General features: G+C 39.2%; 2 protein-coding genes across 2 annotated transcripts in view; one reads left to right on the top strand and one right to left on the bottom strand.

The window, feature by feature from the left end:
* The first annotated feature begins 801 nt into the window (after positions 1-801).
* Positions 802-21,743, top strand: part of ngfb (nerve growth factor b (beta polypeptide)) — a 90,249-nt gene continuing 69,307 nt past the window's right edge. Inside the window, exon 1 of the mRNA XM_086148842.1 lies at positions 802-825. The gene's annotated coding sequence lies outside the window, so the exon portion shown is untranslated. The remainder of the gene's footprint in view (positions 826-21,743) is intronic.
* Positions 8,437-17,130, bottom strand: LOC147232793 (potassium voltage-gated channel subfamily A member 10). Its single transcript, XM_086149847.1, has 5 exons — positions 17,096-17,130; positions 16,624-16,731; positions 13,183-14,377; positions 12,908-13,063; positions 8,437-11,903 (listed from the first exon to the last, which is right to left on the bottom strand). Exon 5 carries the CDS (start codon positions 11,738-11,740, stop codon positions 10,064-10,066), a length of 1,677 nt encoding a protein of 558 aa, XP_086005973.1. The 5' UTR covers positions 11,741-11,903; positions 12,908-13,063; positions 13,183-14,377; positions 16,624-16,731; positions 17,096-17,130; the 3' UTR covers positions 8,437-10,063.

The following is a 21,743-nucleotide window of genomic DNA, read 5'->3' as shown; positions in this document are numbered from 1 at the left end:
AAAACCCAGGATGGGTTTGGTCCGCTGTTCCGGGAAGCAGAAAACACATGCCGTGAGTTCAGGGCTTGTCAATTCGAAGCCAGAAGGGGTTGTTCACACCCACAAGACACCTTTTTTTGTTACTGCAAACGAAGTATCCATTCTTTGTTTGTTATTATGTGGCAGATATTTTGACTTTTCATAAACGGCAGGATAAGCACAGGTGATACTCATCATATTAATTAGTCAGCTTCTAGCATAGTTGTTTGAGTGGGCTAAACCCCCGCAACCATGACAGATAAAGGAGAGTTTTTCTTTTCTTGACAGATAATAAAACTAGTGTTGTTGTTTTCTACATCTTTGCAAATGATTAAACCCGTGACTCAGTCACTGAATTGAAGATTTATAGCATTTCATGAAGAATGAACTTCATATTCTTTACATGTTTTTTTTTTCTGTTCATGGGTGAACTATCCCTTTGTGTTGTGTAAGAAACTGCCTAAAAGGAAATTGAAGTGCAACTTTATGACAATGTTTATCAGCATACAGAACAAGAACCTACTCAAGCGTGCATTACATCTACTCAAGTTTGTAGTAATTTGTTTCAGTTCCTGTTTGTGAAATCGTTAACTCTGCAATGAGGTAGTCTCAAAAAAGCTGTGAAGTACTCTCGGAAGGAAAGAAACTAACTTCATTTTCCACACTATTGACAGATCTGCAGGACACCCAGAACCTTGGAAGTCTTCAAGAGCGCAAGTAGTGATCTCTTCCACTGGTCAGAATCCTCCAGAGCTGCCAGTCAAAAGCCCACTCTTCCTACCTTTGTGTCACCATCTGTCAAACAAGGTCAGTTTTATCATCAAGGCATGTGACTAGATGAGTAATAGCATTTCAGTGGTGTTTATGGGTAAGATGAGATTTAATGTGACACACAAATGCACTCAGGTAGGTAGTTTTCCAGCTACTGGTTTGACTGGGTGGCTATAACAAAGGACTGTTTTCATCTCCGTAAACAACAAAAGACAATACCCTTATGATCCCATTATTTATTTAATCTATGTGACTTAAACTATCATAATTGCAATGCATTCCCCCTCCAGGTTAGGCTGTTGAATGATTTTACTTGTTGAATCATTGTTTGGAGACATTCAAATTAATTTTCTCTTTATGTATCAAAATTGAGACAATATTGTGTGGTTAATCTTGGAATTAATTTCTAGCTTGATGAGAAAGAGAGACTGAAGGAAAGATAACATAATTGTTTCAGAGTTCTTGATTTAACCTATGATAGTCTGTACAAACATCAGACACACCTCAATCTCTCTTTTTATAGGTTCTTCACTTTACTGTAATATTTATATGTAAATTGTAGTATCACAACAATCCTACAATTGTACAACTACAAATGACTTTCTAATGAACTTTCTTAAATCTGTTAATTTTTTTAAAGATGGATTCTTTAAGGTGAGAAATACAGGTCCAATTTTTAACTTCACTTGGCATTATAAGAGTCTTTATGTTTATAACGCTTAAATTGGTGGAAACTTGTGTGCAGTATCTGAAAGATACCAGCAGGTGTCACACTCGTATTGTTACTCATCCTCTTACCGCTGTCCCCACAGCAACGCAGCAATTTAACACATTCAGTCATGTCATCATTATTTGTCACGTAAGACCTGTTTTGGTTCCCTTTGGGCACTGACACTTTAATTTACACAGGTAACTTATGTTTTGATCAGCGTCAACACAAAAACTGACAACAATGCAATCATGTCAAAAGTAGTCTAGTCAAATCTGTTTGATAATTTTCTCTCCCTCTCTCTCTCTCTGTCTGTCTATTTGTGTGTGTGTGTATGTCTTTAGCATTCACTGGTGGCATTTGTTAATGAATGACAATGCTACTTTGGAGACGGATTCAGTAAAATCCTTTTTGTTGTTTTGTTGCTGCATTTGCAATAAATTATTTGTTCCCCTACTCATTATTCAGTTAGGACCCCAAAGTTTCCAAGGCAATGCCATCCATCCATCCATCCAACCATCCATCCATCTTTCCCCACTTATCCGGGTTTGGTTGCGGGGGCTGGAGCAGTGAGGCCCAGACCTCCTTCTCCCCCTCCACATGGTCCAGCTCCTCTGGGAGGACCCCAAGGCATTCCCAGGCCAGCCTAGAGACATAATCCCTCCAGTGTGTCCTAGGTCTTTTTATTGGTCTCCTAGGATGGACATACCCTGAATACCTCCCCCTGGAGGCGTCCAGGAGGCATCCTGACCAGATGCCTGAGCCACCTCATCAGACTCTTCTCTATGCGGAGAAGCACCGGCTCTACTCCGAGCTCCTCCTGGATGACTGAACTTCTCACCCTATCTCTAAGGGAGAGTCTGGCCACCCTGCGGAGAAAACTCATTTCTACCACTTGTATCCGCAATCTGGTTCTTTCGGTCAATACCCACATCTTGTGACCATAGGTGACAGTGGGAATGTAGATCGTCCGGTAAATTGAGAGCGGCTAAATTTTGGCTCAGCTCACTCTTCACCACAACTGACTGGTTCAGGATCTGTATCACTGCAGATGCTGCACCGATCCGCCTGTCGATCTACCACTCCATCCTCCCCTCACCCATGAACAAAACACTGTTTTTCCAGAAAAGACAGGAACATAGGGTAACTTATAAGAGTGGAGGTAGGAGCACGCAGGTAGACTACATCTTGTATAGACGAGGTTACCTGAAAGAGATCAGTGACTGCAAAGTATTTGTAGGTGAGAGTGTAGCCAGACAACATAGGATGGTGGTTTGTAGGATGAGTCCGTTGACAAGGAAGATCAATAGGACAAAGGCAGAGCAGAGGACAAATGGGTGGAAGCTGAAAAGGGAGGAGTGTTGTACGGATTTCAGGGAAGAGTTGAGAAAGGCTCAGGGTGGTAAGGGAGAGCTTCCAAATGATTGGACAACTACAGCTAATTTAATCAGGGAGACAGGTAGGAGCGTACTTGGTGTATCATCTGGAAGGACAGTAGATAAGGAGACTTGGTGGTGGAATGAGGAAGTGCAGGAGTATTTACAGAGAAAGCAGTTAGCAAAGAAGTGTGACACTGAGGGGGCTGAAGAGAGCTGACAGGAGTGCAGGGAGAAACAGAGAAACAGAAACAGAGATAAAGATGGAAAGGATGCACAACAGGTCTGGGTGACTAAGGATAGAGAGGGAAATGTGTTGATAGATGCTAGAAGATTGCTGGAAAATGGAAAGAATACCTTGAGCTGATGAATGTGGAAAATGAAAGAGAGGCAAGGGTAGAAGAGGTGACTATTGTAGACCACAAAGTAGCAGAGATTAGTAAAAGTGTAATGAGTACGGCATTTAAGAGGATGAAAAGTGGAAAGGCAGTTGGCAGTTGGACCTGATGATATACCTGTGGAGGTGTCTAGGAGAGGAGAGATCTTTAGAGTTTTTTAAGATCTAGGAGAGATCTCAGAGAGTGAGAAGATGCCCGAAGAATGGAGATGAAGTGTGATGGTGCCCAATTTTAAGAATAAGAGGGATGTGCTGGATAGTTGCTGCAACTATACCTTTAGAGGGATAAAGTTGATGAGCCATACAATGAAGTTATGGGAAAGAGTAGTGGAAACTAGACTGAGAGCAGAAATCAGCATTTGTGAACAGCAGTATGGCTTCATGCCTAGAAAGAGTACTACGGATGCACTATTTGCTTTTAGAATGCTAATAGAGAGGAACAGAGAAGGCCCGAGGGAACTGCATTGTGTTTTTGTAGACCTAGAAAAAGCATATGACAGGGTGCCAAAACAGGAACTCAGGGACATGAATGCTAGCTGTGAGGTGGTATACTGTGCTGTAGGGGTAACAGAGAAGTTCAAGGTGGAGGTGGGACTCCATCAGGGATCAGCTTTGAGGCCCTTCTTGTTTGCAGTGGCGATGGACAGACTGACAGAGGACGTTAGACAGGAATCTCCATTGACCATGAGGTTTGCAGGTGACATTTTGATCTGTAATGAGAGCAGAGAACAGGTTAAGGAAAATCAAGAGGTAGAAGTATGAGCTGGAAAGGAGAGTAATGAAGGTTAGTCGCAGCAAGACAGAATAAGGGGAACCCGGGTGGAATGGTGAGGCTCCGAGCTCCAGGGAGTGGAGATCAAGAAGTTAAAGAGGATTTCAGGCACTTGGGGTCAACAGTCCAGAGCAGTAGAGAGTGTGGAAAGGGGTGAAGAGACTGGTTTAAGCAGGTTGGAATGGGTGAAGAAAAGTGTCAGGGGCACGGTGTGATTGAAGATTATCAGCCAGAATGAAAGGAAAGGTGTATAAGACATTGGTGAGACCAGTGATGCTGTATGGACTAGAAACAGTAACAATGACGAAAAAAAAAGGAGGCAAAGCTAGAGGACACAGAGATGAAGATGCTATGGTTCTCTTTGGGAGTGATGAGGATGGATAGGATCAGGGATGAGTATCAGTGGAACAGCACATGTTAGATGTTTTGGAGGGAAGGTCAGAGAAGCCAGACTGAGATGGTTCGGTCATGTACAAAGGAGCGATAGTGAATGGAATTGGAGCTGCCAGGCAGGGGGTCTCGAGGTAGACCAAAGACAAGATTTCTGGACAGAGTGAGAGAGGATATGAAGGTATTTGGTGTTAGAGAGGAGGATACAGAGATTAGGGTTAGATGGAGAAGGTTGATTTGCTGTGGTGATCCCTGAGGGGAAATTGCGAAAGGAGAAGTAGTTCTCATAAGTCACAGGTGTGTTTTTCCCTCTGAAAAAATGAATTATTTTTTTGGTCAGTTTTGCATTTGCTGATCTGCACATGATTGGACCAGGATCAGGCAATAAAATAGTTTTGTGCTATTCAGCTCACCATTTGTATCAATACACAGTTATTTAAAAATATTTACAGTGTCATCTACAACCTCACTCATACCTTATAAAATTGTTATTAGAAAAAATGTTGGTGGCGCGGCTTAGGAGCTATGCAATAGTTTCTGGAATCGAACATTTCTGGTTTGTTTCCGGGCTTCTCCTAGTGTGTCATTGTTGTTTAGCAAGACACTAATCTGCTAACTGCTCCCCCAGTGCTGATGGACAGCAGCCTACTGCTCATGGTCCACCCATGATGGGTTAATTGCAGAGAGTGAATTTCCCCACACAGGATTAATAAAGTATAAATTATTGTAAGTGTCATGTGCAGGTGTAAAAAATAGTCTGTGGCCAGCTGAGGGCAGCACTCTTCCCACTGTCTGATTTTTGGTGAGACTTTGCCATCTGCTTCATTTTTCATGGGCTTTAAGCAGGACAAATGCGAAACTCACATTTGTCCCACAAGGTCTGGCCATTGACCTCCAGGACTGGCGCACTGTAGCAGAGCAGTTACCTGTCATACCGGCTCATCTCCCTGAGTCATTACTCAACATTTCTGTATAGTGGGATGCAACCTGCCTATGTCAAAGTGATAGATGGCAATTTGTGCACAAATTAATCATTAAGGTAACACATATACACACAGGCTTCTTTAATATCTAAATTGACAATTATTTGTTAGTAATATATAATATGTATTCATCTTCTTTGTTAAAAATTTTCATAAATCACCAAATTATAGCAGACATTACCTGGTGACTTTTTTATATGCAGGTCTTTGACCATGCTTTTTAATATAAATGCTTAATGGATACATCAGTTAGAGCTGCTCATTTGACATGTTTCTTTATTCAAATTCCTGGAAATTTCCGCTGCTCCTGCAGATCCCCCTCCAAGAAGTGTTAATGTTATCACCTGGTTGTTGCAGTTGCAAATATGATCAGTACCTTTTCCCCCTCCTCCCTCTGTGGTCGAAAGAGAAAAATGGGTAAAAGTAATGAGGGCAAACAAAGGACTTGAGTGAGTAAGAAAAACATTTATTTAGTAATGAAAACTATTCCAAATAATTTGCCTTGAAAACAAATTGTGAGCATATTCCACAACTTTTTTTGTTTTTAGCACTTTTTTTTTGGGCAATTTTTACACACAAATGGAGATCCTTCACTACATTTTCTACTTGTGGCAAATGGCACATTGCACTACGATTTCTGTTGCAACTCCGAAGCACTTGGCATGTTGTTGTTTTCCCTTCAGAAACCCTTTTCATTTCACGTAGTGCCTCCTTTCTCTGTTTTTCCTGTTCAATAATCTGCACGTGTCTATTTCTCAGTTCTTCTGCAAGCTTGAACTGGAATGTTCGCCTTGACTCGCTTGATCCTGTACATTTCTTATACAGTACATATGCATTTACCGCAGTGTCCAGAATATTATAGAATACTGCAATGGGCCTTCCTGTAATCTGGTGCGCACTGTGTAAGCCAGCAGTTCTTGATCCAGCACATAGACACCACATTTCAAGCGGTTGCAGTCTGTGATCACGTTCGGTTTTCTTGCTTGACTAACTGGACTGGAGGATGTGTCTGTCTGTAAAATGGGGACTGCATGCAGCATTAACATATATTTGGGAGATGAGTGAGTGGAATTCATGCAGCATTAACAAATGTTTGGGAGGTGTAAGTTAGTGGCTCATTAAGGATCCCCCTCCAACTCCAAACCTGCCTACGCAAAAAAGTGCAGTCGCAGGACTTGTATACTACATCATTTAATGACACTTATTTATTTTTGTTTATGACATTAAGATGGATTAATAAAATAGAATGGTTAAAAGAGTCTCCAAGATTAGTTCCATTGAGTTTCTCTGGAAAAAAAAAAATGTCTGCGCACCCCAAACAAATCCTTCTGGGCAATCAAATGATGCCTTTCAGACTTTTGATACACAGACAATATTTTCAACGGAATTCACAATGATTGCTCTTCTACTAGGTTTTGCTCAGTTATCTTTGCTTGGACATATCAGAGCATATTCACCTTTTGCAATTTGTGAGGGTTTATTATTAAATTTGAGGGATAACATCAGTTTTTTTTTTCAGCCATGGTGAAATGCTATCTTAAAATTTCATGCAGAATGACTGTATAAACATGCTCCTTTTAACGATTTGTGTGTCATCATTTTGATTATATCAGGAAAGCAAAACAAATGTTTTGCTAAGAACTGTGTTAGCTGCAAATTTTTGTAACTTCTTTGTTTTCAAGAAGCTTGTATCAAATAAGTAATTGCAAGTGTACCATGATGATATTATCAGCCTCATTGTGTTTCATCCTTAATATTGGTCTTACTCGGAGTAACTTCGGAGGATTTTATACAACAGCAAATTTCTTGTGGAAGGGACTTTGTTGCTGAAGAGGGGTTAACTCTACTGTTGGCTTTGAGTGCAGCGGTGAAGTTGGTTTATATCCTTCCTGCTACGCAACTGTAACCCAATCCTCTGATATGAGACTGAATGTCTGAGCTTTGTGTGAGACACATTCATTGTTTCCCTTAAAGCACAAGGATGCAGCTTGTTAAGTAAGTGTCATGCAAGTGTAATTTTTTTTTGATATTTTTAGATTCATACAGTTGCTGCACAAACTGCTGTGCCACATTCTTTGGCCCATTGTCAGAGGGAAACTTTAGGGAGGATGTACGTGGTCTTTTTGTACAAAACTTGATGGATAAATGGCGGCCTCTGAATAGTCTGCATAATGCTACAGTACTGTCAAGACACTTTGCAATACCATTTCAATGAACGATCATCAGAGCAGAAGACCAGCGTGTTGACGGTTGTCTTATATCTGTGTTATGACTACAAGAGGAAAACTATGTGCTTAATGTTTCAAAAGCAAATGACTTCACATATCGGCGGCAGAAAGCAGAACAAAAACTATATAACTGGTTAAAAATCAACTGCACACGGATCAAACTTATGTAAATTGAGTAGGTGAGATTGTATCCTTGACTTTATGTGGCAGTAAGTCATATAATTAAATAGCCACCCCAGCATTAAAGGGGCCAAGACAGATAATCTTATTAATTATGTATTTGTTTTGCATATTCAATTTGGTGATTTTGCTTTTTAAGCTGTCCCTATCAAAGAACTTAAGTACACAGCACGAGAATTACTCCCATCTAATCCAGACTTTTACAAGTAAATAGACTCTTATCTAAATTCAGACCAAAACCAAAGTGCTATACAGGTATGATTATTTTTGGACTTGTATATTATTTGATCATGGTTTTGTGAGTTAGGCTCTTCATCAGTTTAATGTATTTATATATAAAAGTATAATATATATTTTAAATCTTCCAGTCTAATATTTCCACTGCCGGACTTCCTGTGAAGCCTTTTTTGGAAGGTCTCAGCTGTCTGGCAGAGAGGGAGACACTGTAATGAAAGTTTCTCCCCACTGTGGCATGACATGTATAGACACCAATATATGATAACATGCAGCATACCCTTTAATTTTCACTGTGGCAAGAAAATAGATTTATACTCTAACCTTCATAAAGAAGGTTTTGATAATAATCAGGATGAGACTCCACACAGTGGGGAAACATGTTTTAATGAAAGGCACTCCTTACAAGATAAATAAAACATTGTGAATTATGTCACTGCGTACTGCACAATATTGACACAATCTGTAACAGCTTTGCTTCATTATATAAAGTGCTGAGTATCCTTATTGCTAAACAATGACACATTTGCATTGTATTGCATCTCATATTTATTAATTATGAGTATTGCTCTCTATAGGTGAAAAAATACGTGCTTAGGTTTTATTTTCTACTCACATACTGTTCTTGCATATAGAAGGCTTCATAGGGGCAGCATTGATTTAGTTACAGCTGCTGCTAAAATAAACTGTATTTATGCATCTAATTAACTCACAGTACATTCTGATGAAATATGGCATGCATATAAAGTACCAGCTATTTCTGGTTCTCACTCATTTGTTGTCTTGTTTATGAATTGGCTTTTTCCTATCACATGAGTACAAGGAGTATTACTAATGTACTATGACATTTTCAACTACAAGAATCTATAAAACCTTTAGTGACAGACAAGTTACTGAGAGATACACCTCATTTCATCACATGAATGGTGGAACAAATTGAGAAACATTCACATGCTAGAGTAACTAGATGGTTTTGTCTTCTATTATCTCAGTCTGATCGCAAATATATCACATTTCACATTTTTTTTTAATGTTTTCCCTGCCATCATCCCATGGTGAGAAGCTTCAAAAGGTGCTGTCGAGACATACAGTGCATTTTTTTGTTTCTAAAATGTAATATGTTTGATAGAGGATTCAAATATAGCAACATTTGCAAAATCTATTGCAAAATACCAAACCAAAAACTTCACCATGAGTAACTAGTGATTTTAAGAGCAAAAAGTGCTGCCGCATGCAACTACTGCATGTGTCTGCAACATTTCATATAGTAGATGTTAAACTATCTTTAAGGTTTATTTTGTATTTTGCCAGCAAAGTAGAAGATTAAGGGCAGATGTGTGGGCTACCACACAGGTAACATTTTGCTGTGTTTTCGAGACATGTTGCTGGGGGAGGACTCCCTGCCATAGATCTGCTGACGAGACAATATGTACACTTCTGTGCTCATGCCTTATGCTGGGCACATCTGACTGCCCTTGAAAGTCTCGCCAAGTCCTTCTTGATTATGCTGAATATGACAGAGTTTAGACTAACATGGAACTGAGATGTAATCAGTATATTTAGGATGTTTAAGTGCAATGCTCATGTTATCTTGTGTTGGATAAAGTTGATGCTATGCTGAAAAGGACAGCAGTTTTGGTCAGATTTCTAGTTTTGCCTTTTTGTTTAAGTATGAACACTTCCTAAAATGAGATTCTTGCCTTTTACACAAATAAAGCACTGCTTGTCTTCTGGATTAAATTACTACCTCTGACTTAATCTAAAGCTGCCAAGTTCTGTTTATTGCACTTTGACACATCTAAAGACACATCTATTGTAAATGTATTCTCACAACACAGTGTCTACTAATACTGTAATAATGTACACAAATGCTGCCTTATTTCAGTACAAAATAGTGTAGGTGTGTGTTGGGGTGGGGGGGATCACCCGTTGTCTGTTATTCCTGGATATGTTTGATTTGTCTATTTTTTTCGATGCCTTTGAAATAAATCCTGTAGTTTCTGTATCAGTGCATGCCATTTTTCTCATTCTGCCAGGTGCCATTACTTTTATTTAGCGAAGGTGTGCTTCCATATTTGTTTGCAGCTGACATTTTCTGGGCAGCCTCTGCTGCTGCATCCATCATTTGTTTCTCCTCCTGCTCAGTCTCACGGTGATAAAAATAGTTGAAGTTGGAGACGATGACAGGGACAGGCAAAGCAATGGTTAGAACACCAGCAATGGCACAGAGTGTGCCAACCATTTTGCCTCCCATTGTTATGGGGCACATGTCTCCATATCCTACTGTTGTCATGGTCACCACAGCCCACCAGAAGCCATCAGGGATACTTACAAATTGTGTCTGGGGCTCATCCACTTCTGCAAAGTAGATGGCACTTGAGAATAGGATAACGCCTATAAAAAGGAAGAATATAAGGAGCCCAAGTTCTCGCATACTGGCTTTTAACGTCTGCCCCAAGATCTGAAGCCCTTTGGAGTGCCTAGAAAGCTTGAAAATTCTGAAAACTCTCACCAGGCGGATAATTCTTAGGATGGCCAAGGACATGTTCTGACCAGAATTTACATCATCATCAGGAGTTGTGGCCAGCTCTGTTCCAAGGGTTATAAAATACGGAATTATAGAGACTATGTCAATGATATTCATGATATTATTGAAGAAATCACTTTTGCTTGGACAAACAACAAAACGAACACCAACTTCAAAGCAGAACCAAATGATACAAATTGTCTCAACAATGAAAAATGGGTCAGTGACATATGCCACTATATCTTTACTGGTTGGATTAGGGACAGTACCATTAATGATTTGGGTTATACCTTGCAAAAAGTCATTGTCCTCCCTGAACTCCGGCAGAGTTTCCAGGCAAAATATGAAGATGGAAATGACTATGACGAATACAGACACCAAGGCTACAGATTTAGCCCCACTGGAGCTCTCTGGATATTCAAAAAGGAGCCAGAATTGTCTTTGCAGTTCATTGGTGGGCAAAAGAACTTCTGGCTCTGTAATAAAACCTTCATCTTCACAGAACTGTTCCATTGCTTCATGACCCAGCTCATAGAAAACCATTTCATTTGCAAAAACATCTAATGGAACATTGGCTGGTCTGCGTATCCTCCCGCCAGACTGATAGTAGTACAGAATACCATCAAAAGATGGACGGTTTCGGTCAAAGAAATACTCATTTCTCATTGGGTCAAAGTAGCTTATCCTCTTCACGGGGTCACCAAGCAGTGTGTCTGGAAACCTATTCAGGGTGCTGAGCTGAGTCTCAAACATCAGACCTGAAACATTAATCACAACTTTCTCGTCTTTTTCTTCCATGCAGTGCTTTTCAAATAAATCTTCATTCTCATGGCAATCCTTTGCCATTTTACTGAAGACACTATCAGTGGGAGACTCACTATTGATCAAGAGCTTTAGGTTTGATATCAAACTGCCGCTGCTTGAATTCGCTTTTGTGGTCAGAGTTGGAGTGGATGGTGATAGCCCCTCTTGACCAGACTGATGCCTACGCCTGCCTCTGTTTGGTGATGGATGAGGGGACGTTAGGCGGTTGACTAAAAGGTTGTGATCCGGCACATCAGAAGTTGGTGAAGTGGGGTACCCTGAATCACTTGGGTCACCCAAGTTGATGTTGACATCATCCATGTTTTCGAAATTAACAAGAGGCACGTCCATCACCTTCCTTGCTCCTGACTGTAGCTGCCTGTCAGCCTGGTTTGAAAACAGGAGGCAGATAGCACCCCAAACCCAGTGCCACACTGATGTTCCTGGGTGGGTCTCCTTTCTCTTGGTTACCGTTCATGCAGCTGTGCTACACTTGGCTCCACACCTCTGCAATCTGTAAGAGAGAGGCGAAGCAAAGTTGTATTTCTTCTTTCCTTTATTTAATTTAAACTACTCAATGTGGTTTTGTCGATGCAAAGTATTGTCAGCTTCCTGTTTACAGTGAGAACTGACATTGAATTCCGCACTTGTTTTTTTTTCTTTCATTTTTCTCCAAAAGACATGAGTGAAAACACTAACACAGCAAGTTTGACTTTGAAACAGCTTACGCAAATACAGATAGTATTATTGCTGAATGAATCTGAACAGTTTTACAGTTGTTTTTTCCCCATGATGGGCTTGTCTTAGCCTTACTTAAGGCTGTGAGTGAAACTCATCATGTCCAATTTATTTTTCATTCCTTTATCTTTCGATGTTTCATTATCAGTCTTTCAACTATCAAGTGTAGTAATTCAGCATTCACCTATCAGCAACATGTTATATCTGGGAATATTTTTATTCTGTCAACATGGTTTAAACAGGTAACAGCATGCAGGCACACACTCACTGACAGAGACACACTGCAACCTTTATGTCTAGTTGACACTAAGGGCCCTACACACGTAGTCGCCTAGCTTTATTTTCCACATGCATTTAAGTAGATAGTGATCAAAAATACAGAGCTGAATTGTCTTAAGGATTCCCTTGCCTGTAAGGATAGCATCACGTGGCTTAAGCCAAAAAGTAAGGTTATTGATTATCCATATCAAGAGACAGGTTATTAAGTTCTTGAGAAAGGACAGTTGAAGCTGATTTGAAAAGTACTGTTAGATCCACATCCCCATATGCTGGATGCTTGTTTTGCTGCAAGCCAATCATTTCTTGTTAAATAATCATAGTCTTACTCTTTAAAACCTTTTATATTTTGTCCCTATGTCATTCTGAGAAGACATTGAAAGACACAAACAAGCCAATTACATGATTATTTGATTAACTGAAAAAACAAACATACAAATGAATTGTAAAAAAAAAAAAAAAAATGTGTGAAGTTTAAATCCAGCTGTGTGCTATGTCACTCACCCTTGTCCCCGGCTCTGCAGAAGTTGTCGTGCCCTCACTACCCTGCCCGGCAGCTCCGTTTTCTCCCCTTTCCTTTCTTCCCCCTCTCTCTCATCCAGACTCACAATCAAGAGTGTCTGTAGCTCTATTAAAGCTCCCATTGAGTAATTTAATACTCTACGAAACCAGAGATGTCAGCGTTACCACCACACACACTTAAGCATGCATGCACCCACAGAAAAAAGGCACATGCGGGCAACTGGCAATACTGTATTTTAGTTGTGGGGGCGGGTCACCTGACTTTGTCCTCCGAACTCCCCCCTCCGTCAGTAGAATAAAGGATATATAGGTAGCTCTGAGGTAGCTTTACTCTGCACGAGCCAATCGCTGTTTGACGTGGTGGCGAGAGAGTAGGACCAAATCTTCCCCCTCTTTCCTGCAGAGTAAGCATCTACATGCAGGATCATCCAATTCACCGTCACCTTGGGGATTAAAGCATATTGTCCCCCAATACAAAACCTGTCAAAGCGCTCAATACTTGCAGCAGTACACATCTGTCAGGGGGCTTCAGGTTACTCATGTTTACTTCTTCAGTAAGAAACGCTGACAAGATATGTCCTCTTATATCCATTCTGTGTCATGGTCTATGGATATTTAATCTGTCACAAATTTCTGTGTTCTGTCTTTTAATGGCAGCTCTGGATTTTTCATGCTTTTCTATAAAATGTAGCATTATAAAGAAAATAGCTAGGTTTATTTATAAGTGTTCAAAATATTTACAGGCATAGGAAGATTATTTTGGTTGAGAGTCCTTTTTTCAGAGCTTCTGTCAAAGGTTTTTTTCTTGTTTTCCCTGCCAAATCAAGCAACCTGGCAGTATTTAAGGTTTGGAATTAGACATTTTAATTCAAACAGAGAGGCTATATGTCTATTAAAGTATGAATTCTCTTGAGGAGTGCAAACTTAAATCAAAGTTAAACTCCTTCCAAAGGGCAGCCAATTTGGCAACATAGGTGGAATATTGTGTTACCTGATAGAGAACCAGTTCCCTACAGTCAGAATATATTCCCTCATGTCACTCTGCTTCTGCTGCAGCTTGGAGTTTGCTGTCTGTCTCCTGTAACATTGCGGTGTGAGCAGCACCACTGCAGGCTCAGGCACATGCTTCAAGGTCATTTGAAGCACTTATAAGAATTTAGAGTCAATACTTTACCATACATCATTACACGCTTGTCACCTCTGTAAAACTCATTATGTGTCCTCATGGAGACATTATAGATGTGGATCCATGAATTTTAAACTTCATGTTTTTACTTGAAAAAGCATTGCAAGGATGGCCATACATACACACACACACACACACACACACACACACACACACACACACACACACACACTCAAATGTCAGTTGATGGTCAAATTAGGGATCTTTCATTCTTGTTTTCAATGTCCTAGACATTTCATCAAGGGCACAATCAGCTGAGGCATGACCTGCAGGGAGAGAGAGAAGGGGGGGGGGCAGGAAAATGGTGAGGAATCCAGCTGCACTCAGAGGGTAAATAATCGATTCATTCCCCTACAAAACAATTTGTGTCAGTGAAAGTGAGAGTAAACAGCAGAAATATGACAGCCTGTGCCACGCTAAAGCTACTGCAGAGTCCCAACAGAGGGATAGCATCCTTCTGTCGTCCTTTCACACAGACATCAATCCATCAACTATCCCTCCTCCCTCCCTGCGTCTCACCCCCGATGACACTGTCACCTTAGCTGTTAACAGACTGTGTGTGAACTATACTGATGTTGCATGGGTATAAACACTTACTGGACAGATTTACAGTTCGACTTTGTCGTGCATCCCTGGTGGAGCTAGTTATGTATACCGTGCCGCATTTTCAGCTGGAATGATAGACCTCTGTAACTGCCTAAATTGCTGCCAAAATGGTTCAACTTTCCAATGTGTTCGAAAGAAGGTTTTAGCAAAATTTTTTTTGTTTGAAATTCCTTTGGCTGGAATGGAAATGACCGTAACAAAAGCTTTTGGCTACTGATTAAGCGCACATGATCTAAGTAATTCTATCTGAATAGCCCATATGCTCATCCATTAAGGGTGACAGGATTTCAAAGTGCACGTCAGGTAGCAAGGATTAGATATTCTAACCTAGTAATCTTATAGCTCTGGTAAAGGCATCTGGTTATTCCAGTCTAGTAATCCTATATATTGTGGCAGAGGTTTCTCTTATTGCAAATAAAATACAAGATTGGCTCAGGGGCAGACAAGGACATAAACAACTACAATGAACAAAGCTATATTGAATGAAAATGAATTGTTAGGTAATATCAAATGTCATCCAAAGCCCCAGAGAGTACCAAAAGTTCAAATGATTTAACTGAGTTTCAGTAAAGAAAAGCTTCGGTTATGTTTTTATTAATGCCCCTTTATTGTCTTTAATTTCAAATGAAAAACATCTCTGCTCATTTTAACATCCATTTCTACCTCTATATTAACATTAAATCACCTTAAACATATTACCTACGGATCCAAACTGCAGTGCAAAATATCTTCATTATGTGAGTGTGGCATTCACACAGGAAAGTACTGTTATATTTTTTTTTGGTCGTGTTGTTGGCTTGTTTTCTTTTTGTTTTCTCTATATCAGTGCTGCCCCCTGCCAGGTCAGAAAGATAACATGATATTATGTAGGTAGTGAGTGTGATATCAACAATGACAAATAATTTGCATTGTGTTGTTAATTTTGCAAAGTGCAGTATCGGGTTTCAAATTCTATTTTGATTTTTTTTTGTTTTTGCTTTTTAAAAAAGAAGACTTGCAATGACAAGAAAATATGCCCCCCACTTTTCATTGTGAAAGGTTTATATTTTAAACATTTATTTTATTAAGGTTCTTTGCTTTAAATTAAAATAACTTGTTCATATTAACACCAAAAGCTGATTATATATTCTGTTCTTCATGATCAAATTTCTAATTGCACCATGTCTATTTTCAGTCGCAGGGAATATGTTCTGAACAATTTATCTTTACATGTAAATCACACGGGGGACCAAATTCTATTTCATGTAACATAACGGAATCTGTTTGTATGGTGTAAATTTCACATTAACATTGAGCATCCCTGCATCCCTGGCATCCCTGCACAGTGAAGGTCAAAAATACCAAGTGAAGCAAGAAATAGAAAAAAGAAAAGAATAAAAAACATGGTCTGTAAGCTTTTCTGTCAATACATTTTTGGCCAAATAAATGTGATTAAAACAATATGAAGGTCCTCTGCAGTGAAGATTCGGCCTAGTTAATAGATGAGAGATTCCTGTGCTCACACTGAAGACTATTACTCCGCTAAGGAGATTATGCAGCAGACCCGAGAATGACCCTCACATGAACAGTGTAGGATAAATACTATGAGGTTAAATGAAATAACTGTATTGTTTCCAGCATCCCTAATCAAAAGACAAATGCTAATCTTGAATCGCTCCTTGTCATGGGAGGAGGCAAGCATTCAAAACAAACCAATCGCCAATAGCCACATCATGCCATTGCAATCCCGATTACATTGCACATCTTTCAAAAACAGTTGCTGATCAATTGCTTTTTTTCTACACAAGTTTCGCTGACCGAATGAGAAAACAGTAATTCAGGAGTCATCTATAGATAACACTGCTCATTGCACACCAGGAAGAAATTATATTCTACAAACAAACCAAACATGAGTTATACCACCTACATTGACATGCTTCAGAGTCAGAAAGCCTGTTTCTCCAGCTGCACACTCTTCATGTTTCTCCCACTCCCTTGGTTTAAAGTGAGCCTCCTCCTCATGTTCTCACAGGACCTGTTAGAGTGTACAATAAATCATCTTCATTAAGGGAATTTAACTACAAAATTCATTCAAGTAAGTCTATAAGGCTTGTGTCAGTATTTTTCTCATCGTTAGTCTGATAGCATTAAGAACATTGACATTTGGATATTTGCTGGACTGACAGAACTGTGACTTTCTATACAACTGTAATTAAATCACGATTACAAATCTGTATTTAAATGCATGTTTTTCTGTTGTAGTCACAACTGAAATTATACGCGATTAAAAGAAATACATTTGAAATAAGTCTTTCATTCTGTGTATTATCTTGATAGTAATATGTGTAATTTTATTACTTTCAAAAAGGGGTTTTAAAACGAAATATATTATAATTTACCTTGTTCTCCGCTGATGAAAGAAGCTTGTCTACATGCTCTTATGCATCCTCTTGGATTAAGCAGCCAGCCAGGCAGTGGCTGAGACTAAAGAAGCAGCTGTAAATGAGTCCAAAGTGTGAGATTTTGACAGAAGGCAGGGAATTTACTGTCAATTCTTCATTAATGAGACAGATGTTTTTGAGCAAAAACATGTTGGAAGTGGTCTGAGTCTGTCTGAAAGGGACATAAAATAAACAAATTCTCATGGTGCTACTTGCCTAAAATGTGTCCTTTACATATATATTCATTTATATATTTGCCAAAACATGATTTTTTTTTTTGCTATAAATGTTGCCGGTGGACATTGAAACCTGCTGTTATATAGTTTCCAAGGAGGTCACTTAATAGCTATAAAGCCATTGTCATTTCTGAAAAGAAGTCTGTGTATTTTGTGTCACAGGAGAGAACCTTAATTAACCTTTGTGTGTATAAAAGTGATGCTAAAATCTTTAATTATTGGTCCAAATGCCTTTTATCAACCAGTGGAAATAACACCGTTCATATACTGATTTGCCTGTGTTTTCACTTCATTTCCACTCTCTTTTTCAAATTACTCCATGCCAAAGGGAAATGGAATTTGACAGATAATATAAGCACAAATGGTTGTGAGGGAGATCTGTGACATTTTGTTTTTAGATACGCATATTCATTACATTGATTGATTGATTGTTTTTTTTTTTTATTTTAAAAATAAGTTTTATCATAAGTAAAGGCTCCAGTATAATACATATATATTTTCCTTTTTGTTTTTTCTCTATTTTGTTAACACAAATGTATATATTTTTTATGACTTGGGTATTTTGTTACTTTTTCATTAACATGTTATTCTTGGAAATTTGGACAATATGTGTGTGGATTTAAAACCTATTTAAGATTTGCAAAATTCTTGCAACGTTTGTTGACCAAACAGGAAACACTTGCAAAATTGTTATTCGACTGTGCTATAGTTTATTTGTTTATTTCTGCACTTAACATAGATTTTGCTAATGCCCCCCCCCCCCCCCCCCACACACACACACACACACACACACACACATATAAACAATTGTACAACTTCTGTTTATAAGGGAGATGGTGCACCAGGGAAATTTAAAATCACCATGCAAAAGACGTTACAACAAACATTTCCAATTACCATAACAAAGCATAAACATAAAGCATGACGACATTCTGTACAGGATTATAGTATATAATTCAAGCATAAATGGTAAGGTTTGTCATTGATGGGTTGCCAATATCAATTATTGACTCATGTACAGAGTAAATTTCAACATTCCTTCATTGTTAACATCATCTCCATATAAAACTGCTCCCTGACAAGGGAGTCCAATAATGCCCTTATCAGAGGAGTGCAGCTTCAAACACCTTATAATAGGTTCATGCTTTTCCTTGCTGCTAATTTCTTGCCAGCTTATTAAATACTTATGGACCAAACCCACGATTGGGCTCCTTGTGAGGTCTCTGGTACCCTTTTCTAATATCTGTATAATAGGTATGTTAAGAAATCCAATTCCACACCATCTTATTCTCTGCTGACAATACATGGTATCAGCCATGTACTGCAGAAAGATCACAGGATATTTAACAATGTTAAATGTCAATGTTAAACATTAAATTATTCAGTCCAATATTGTTTGACTTTATTATTTGCAACTCTTGTTGTAGCACAGGTTGCTTCTTCATTAGGTCAAAAGGCAGCCTTATATCAAAAGAGTTCAATTGTTCCAGAGCCACATTCCCTGCATTTTTTTTGTTTTGTTTTTGGCAGTTATTAGCAATTCATCAAATGACAGCAGTACATGTTTGTTAATTTACTGTTTATCTATTTTGTTATTTTATCAAATTCAATGTGTATAATTTAGGCTGGAATATTTGCAAATTATGGTCCAGAATACTTGTGAATACAGTTTCTCACTTTATCTCAAAGAGAGAGTCCAGACACCCTGCAGACAAAACTAATTTCAGACTTCTATCTGTGATCTTGTTGATTGATCATTACCCTCAGCTTGTGACCATAGGTGACGGGAGGAACTTTGATCAACCAGTAAATTGAAAGCTTTGCCTATCAGCTCAGCTGCCTCTTAACCATGACAGATTGATGCAGAGTCTGCCAATATAGCACTGATTGCCCCGCCCCATTTTCCCAACCTTGTAAGCAAGAGATTTGAACTCCACCACTTGGGAAAGAATCTCATCCATGACCTGGAGAAAGTACTCCACCTTTTTCTGTCAGACTTTCGAGTGAGCTTATTATCATCCCAGCGGGTTCATATTCGTCTTTGAACTGCATTAATAAGGAGTAGAGATCATGGTCAGATGACACAAACAGAACCACAACCAGAGACCTAATCTTGAGGCCAGCAAACTAGATCCCCTCAGTATCCCAGATGTGCCTGGGAATTCTGTCTATAAAGTTTATGAACAGAATTGGTGGCAAAGGGCAGCTCAACCCTCACTGGAAACAAGTCTAAATCTCATCTAACCCCAGGGTCCTGGTACTGAGGAGCTTAAACCTCAACGACTAGGAGACCCTGCCCTTCATTGGAAGTTGTGCCAACGGGATTGAAAAGTTCTTGCAATATTCCCTCCACCAGTCCGCAACGTCTCGAGTCGAGGTCAGCAGCGCCCAATCCCCGCCATACAGTGACAACACTGCTTCCCTTTCCTGAGTCAGTGGATGATGGACCAGAATAGCAGAGGTCCAGAAGTCATTTTTCAATGGCCTCACTGAACTTCTCCCACGCCTGTGTTTTGCCTCAGGGATTGCTGAAGTGGCTTGGGGTGCCGGTACCTGTCAGCTGTCTCAAGAGCCCCATAGGACATAAAGGCCTTCTTCAGTTTAAATGCAACCCTATCCACCAACTTGTCTTGGGGTTACCACTATGACACACACAGACAACCTTAATGGCTTGATATTATACACTTTGTTCTCTACTTTCTAATATTTTTCTATGGCATCACTCTGTAATCAACCAAAGTAATACATAACGGTAAAAGTAAGCTCCTAATCCTCCTCCCTCTCTTGTAATCGTTGCCCTGGGTCTTTTGAAGTCAGATAGAAGCCAGGTGCACAGGCATGCACTAAAAATAAACAATCACTTTTTACTAATTTAAGTATGGTTCAGTGAATCGAATGAATAAGATGCATCATGGAAGAGATGATAAATCATTTAATTTTACCACTGTTTGATTAGCAGTTCTACAAACTTAACATGGACCATGAAAAGGCCAACTGCAGTGTTGTACAAATAGAGATAGTAGTTTGCACCGGTAGTCAGTCCCAGACTCTTGCCATTCCTCTTCTCTCTCTGCTTCCGAGCACACCGTCCTCCTCTCCTTCTTTGACCTACAGTAGCCCAGTTTCCATTGGTACCCAATGACGGTCTTTGTTAACCCGGGCCTCAACTGGTCCGGTTTGATTCGCATGTCTGGTTTTGGCAATAGTTTTATGCTGGATGGCCTTCCTGACGCAACCCTCTGCATTTATCTTGGCTTGGGACTGGCTCAGAGAGACACCAGCCGGTGTTGTAGGAGGTGTTCCCATAACACCCCCTTTTGGTAGGATCAGTCAATCATACTTCTGAACTGTTGACAGACAATGCACATCATGTGGTATTATCTTTCCTTTAAAGGATGAACTACCCATAAGGTTATTGGTTCCTTGGCTCATTTTACTGAATTGTGCATTTTTCAAACTCAATATATGTCGATCAAGATACAATGCACCCCGATGTTTGAGTGCCGGTGGAAATGCTATGCTGTTGGATTCTAAATGCAGCACAGCATCCGTAACACAACATTGCCGTCATAATTTTAAGGACAAATTACAGTTGCTTCATCAACATTGTCAGTTCACCTTTGTTAAAATATGTAAAATAGGGAAATTGAAAATTCAATCAATGAAATAAACATTTTGTATGTCTCTTTGTATGTATTAACATACTTTCGTAAGGTTGGTAATATTATTGAGGTTTTATTACTATTGCATTTAAATGTTATGTTAAATCATATTTGATTTTATACTTTTTTTTTAATCTAAAGTATATTTAATATTCTGTCATCTCATGCCACACATTTACAGTTCTTGATGTTTTTTTTTTTTTCTTTTTTTAACAGACTTCTTTGGAATGTTATTTTATCAGCCTAGTCAGCAGCTTCAAATAATTACTGTATTCTTCTTGGGGAATGAAGACCACTCCAGGGGGGTTTTACAATTAATAACAAAACTAGAAAGAAAGAAGAAAGTATTGCAAGTCTGTTAAAGTTATTTGATCTTCTGTTTTAAGGTACATACCGTAACCGCAGGTTTTTCTCTAAACCCACACTCAGCAAGCCATGTAAAACACCCCGAAAAAATTTCAAGTTCTCTACATTTTGGAGAACGAGCCCCATCTGTACAGTAACAAAGTCTGTGTGAATCACTTCTCGTCTCGGAGTGTCTTCATCATTATATTCATAGATTCTGAAGTTATGTCAAGGCAGCAGATGTTGACTGCAACTTAAGTATGTTGACAACATGGCTTTGTTTGGATGCTCAGATTTCTGTCTGCTTGTCAGTTTACTGTCTATTTCTAATACATGCGTGACTTTTCCCTCCAGATACAATTT

This window comes from Fistularia commersonii, chromosome 7 (assembly GCF_037954325.1).
Source record: "Fistularia commersonii isolate RoL2024-O1a breed Wild chromosome 7, RoL_Fcom_v1.0, whole genome shotgun sequence".
NCBI classification, from domain to species: domain Eukaryota; kingdom Metazoa; phylum Chordata; class Actinopteri; order Syngnathiformes; family Fistulariidae; genus Fistularia; species Fistularia commersonii.
Note: the sequence above shows the minus strand (reverse complement) of the source record. Positions and strands in the feature narration are given on the sequence as shown.

What these genes read in the sequence shown, in the direction of transcription:
- LOC147232793 (XM_086149847.1), bottom strand. Translation starts at nt 11,740, where the DNA reads ATGGACGTGCCTCTTGTTAATTTCGAAAACATGGATGATGTCAACATC.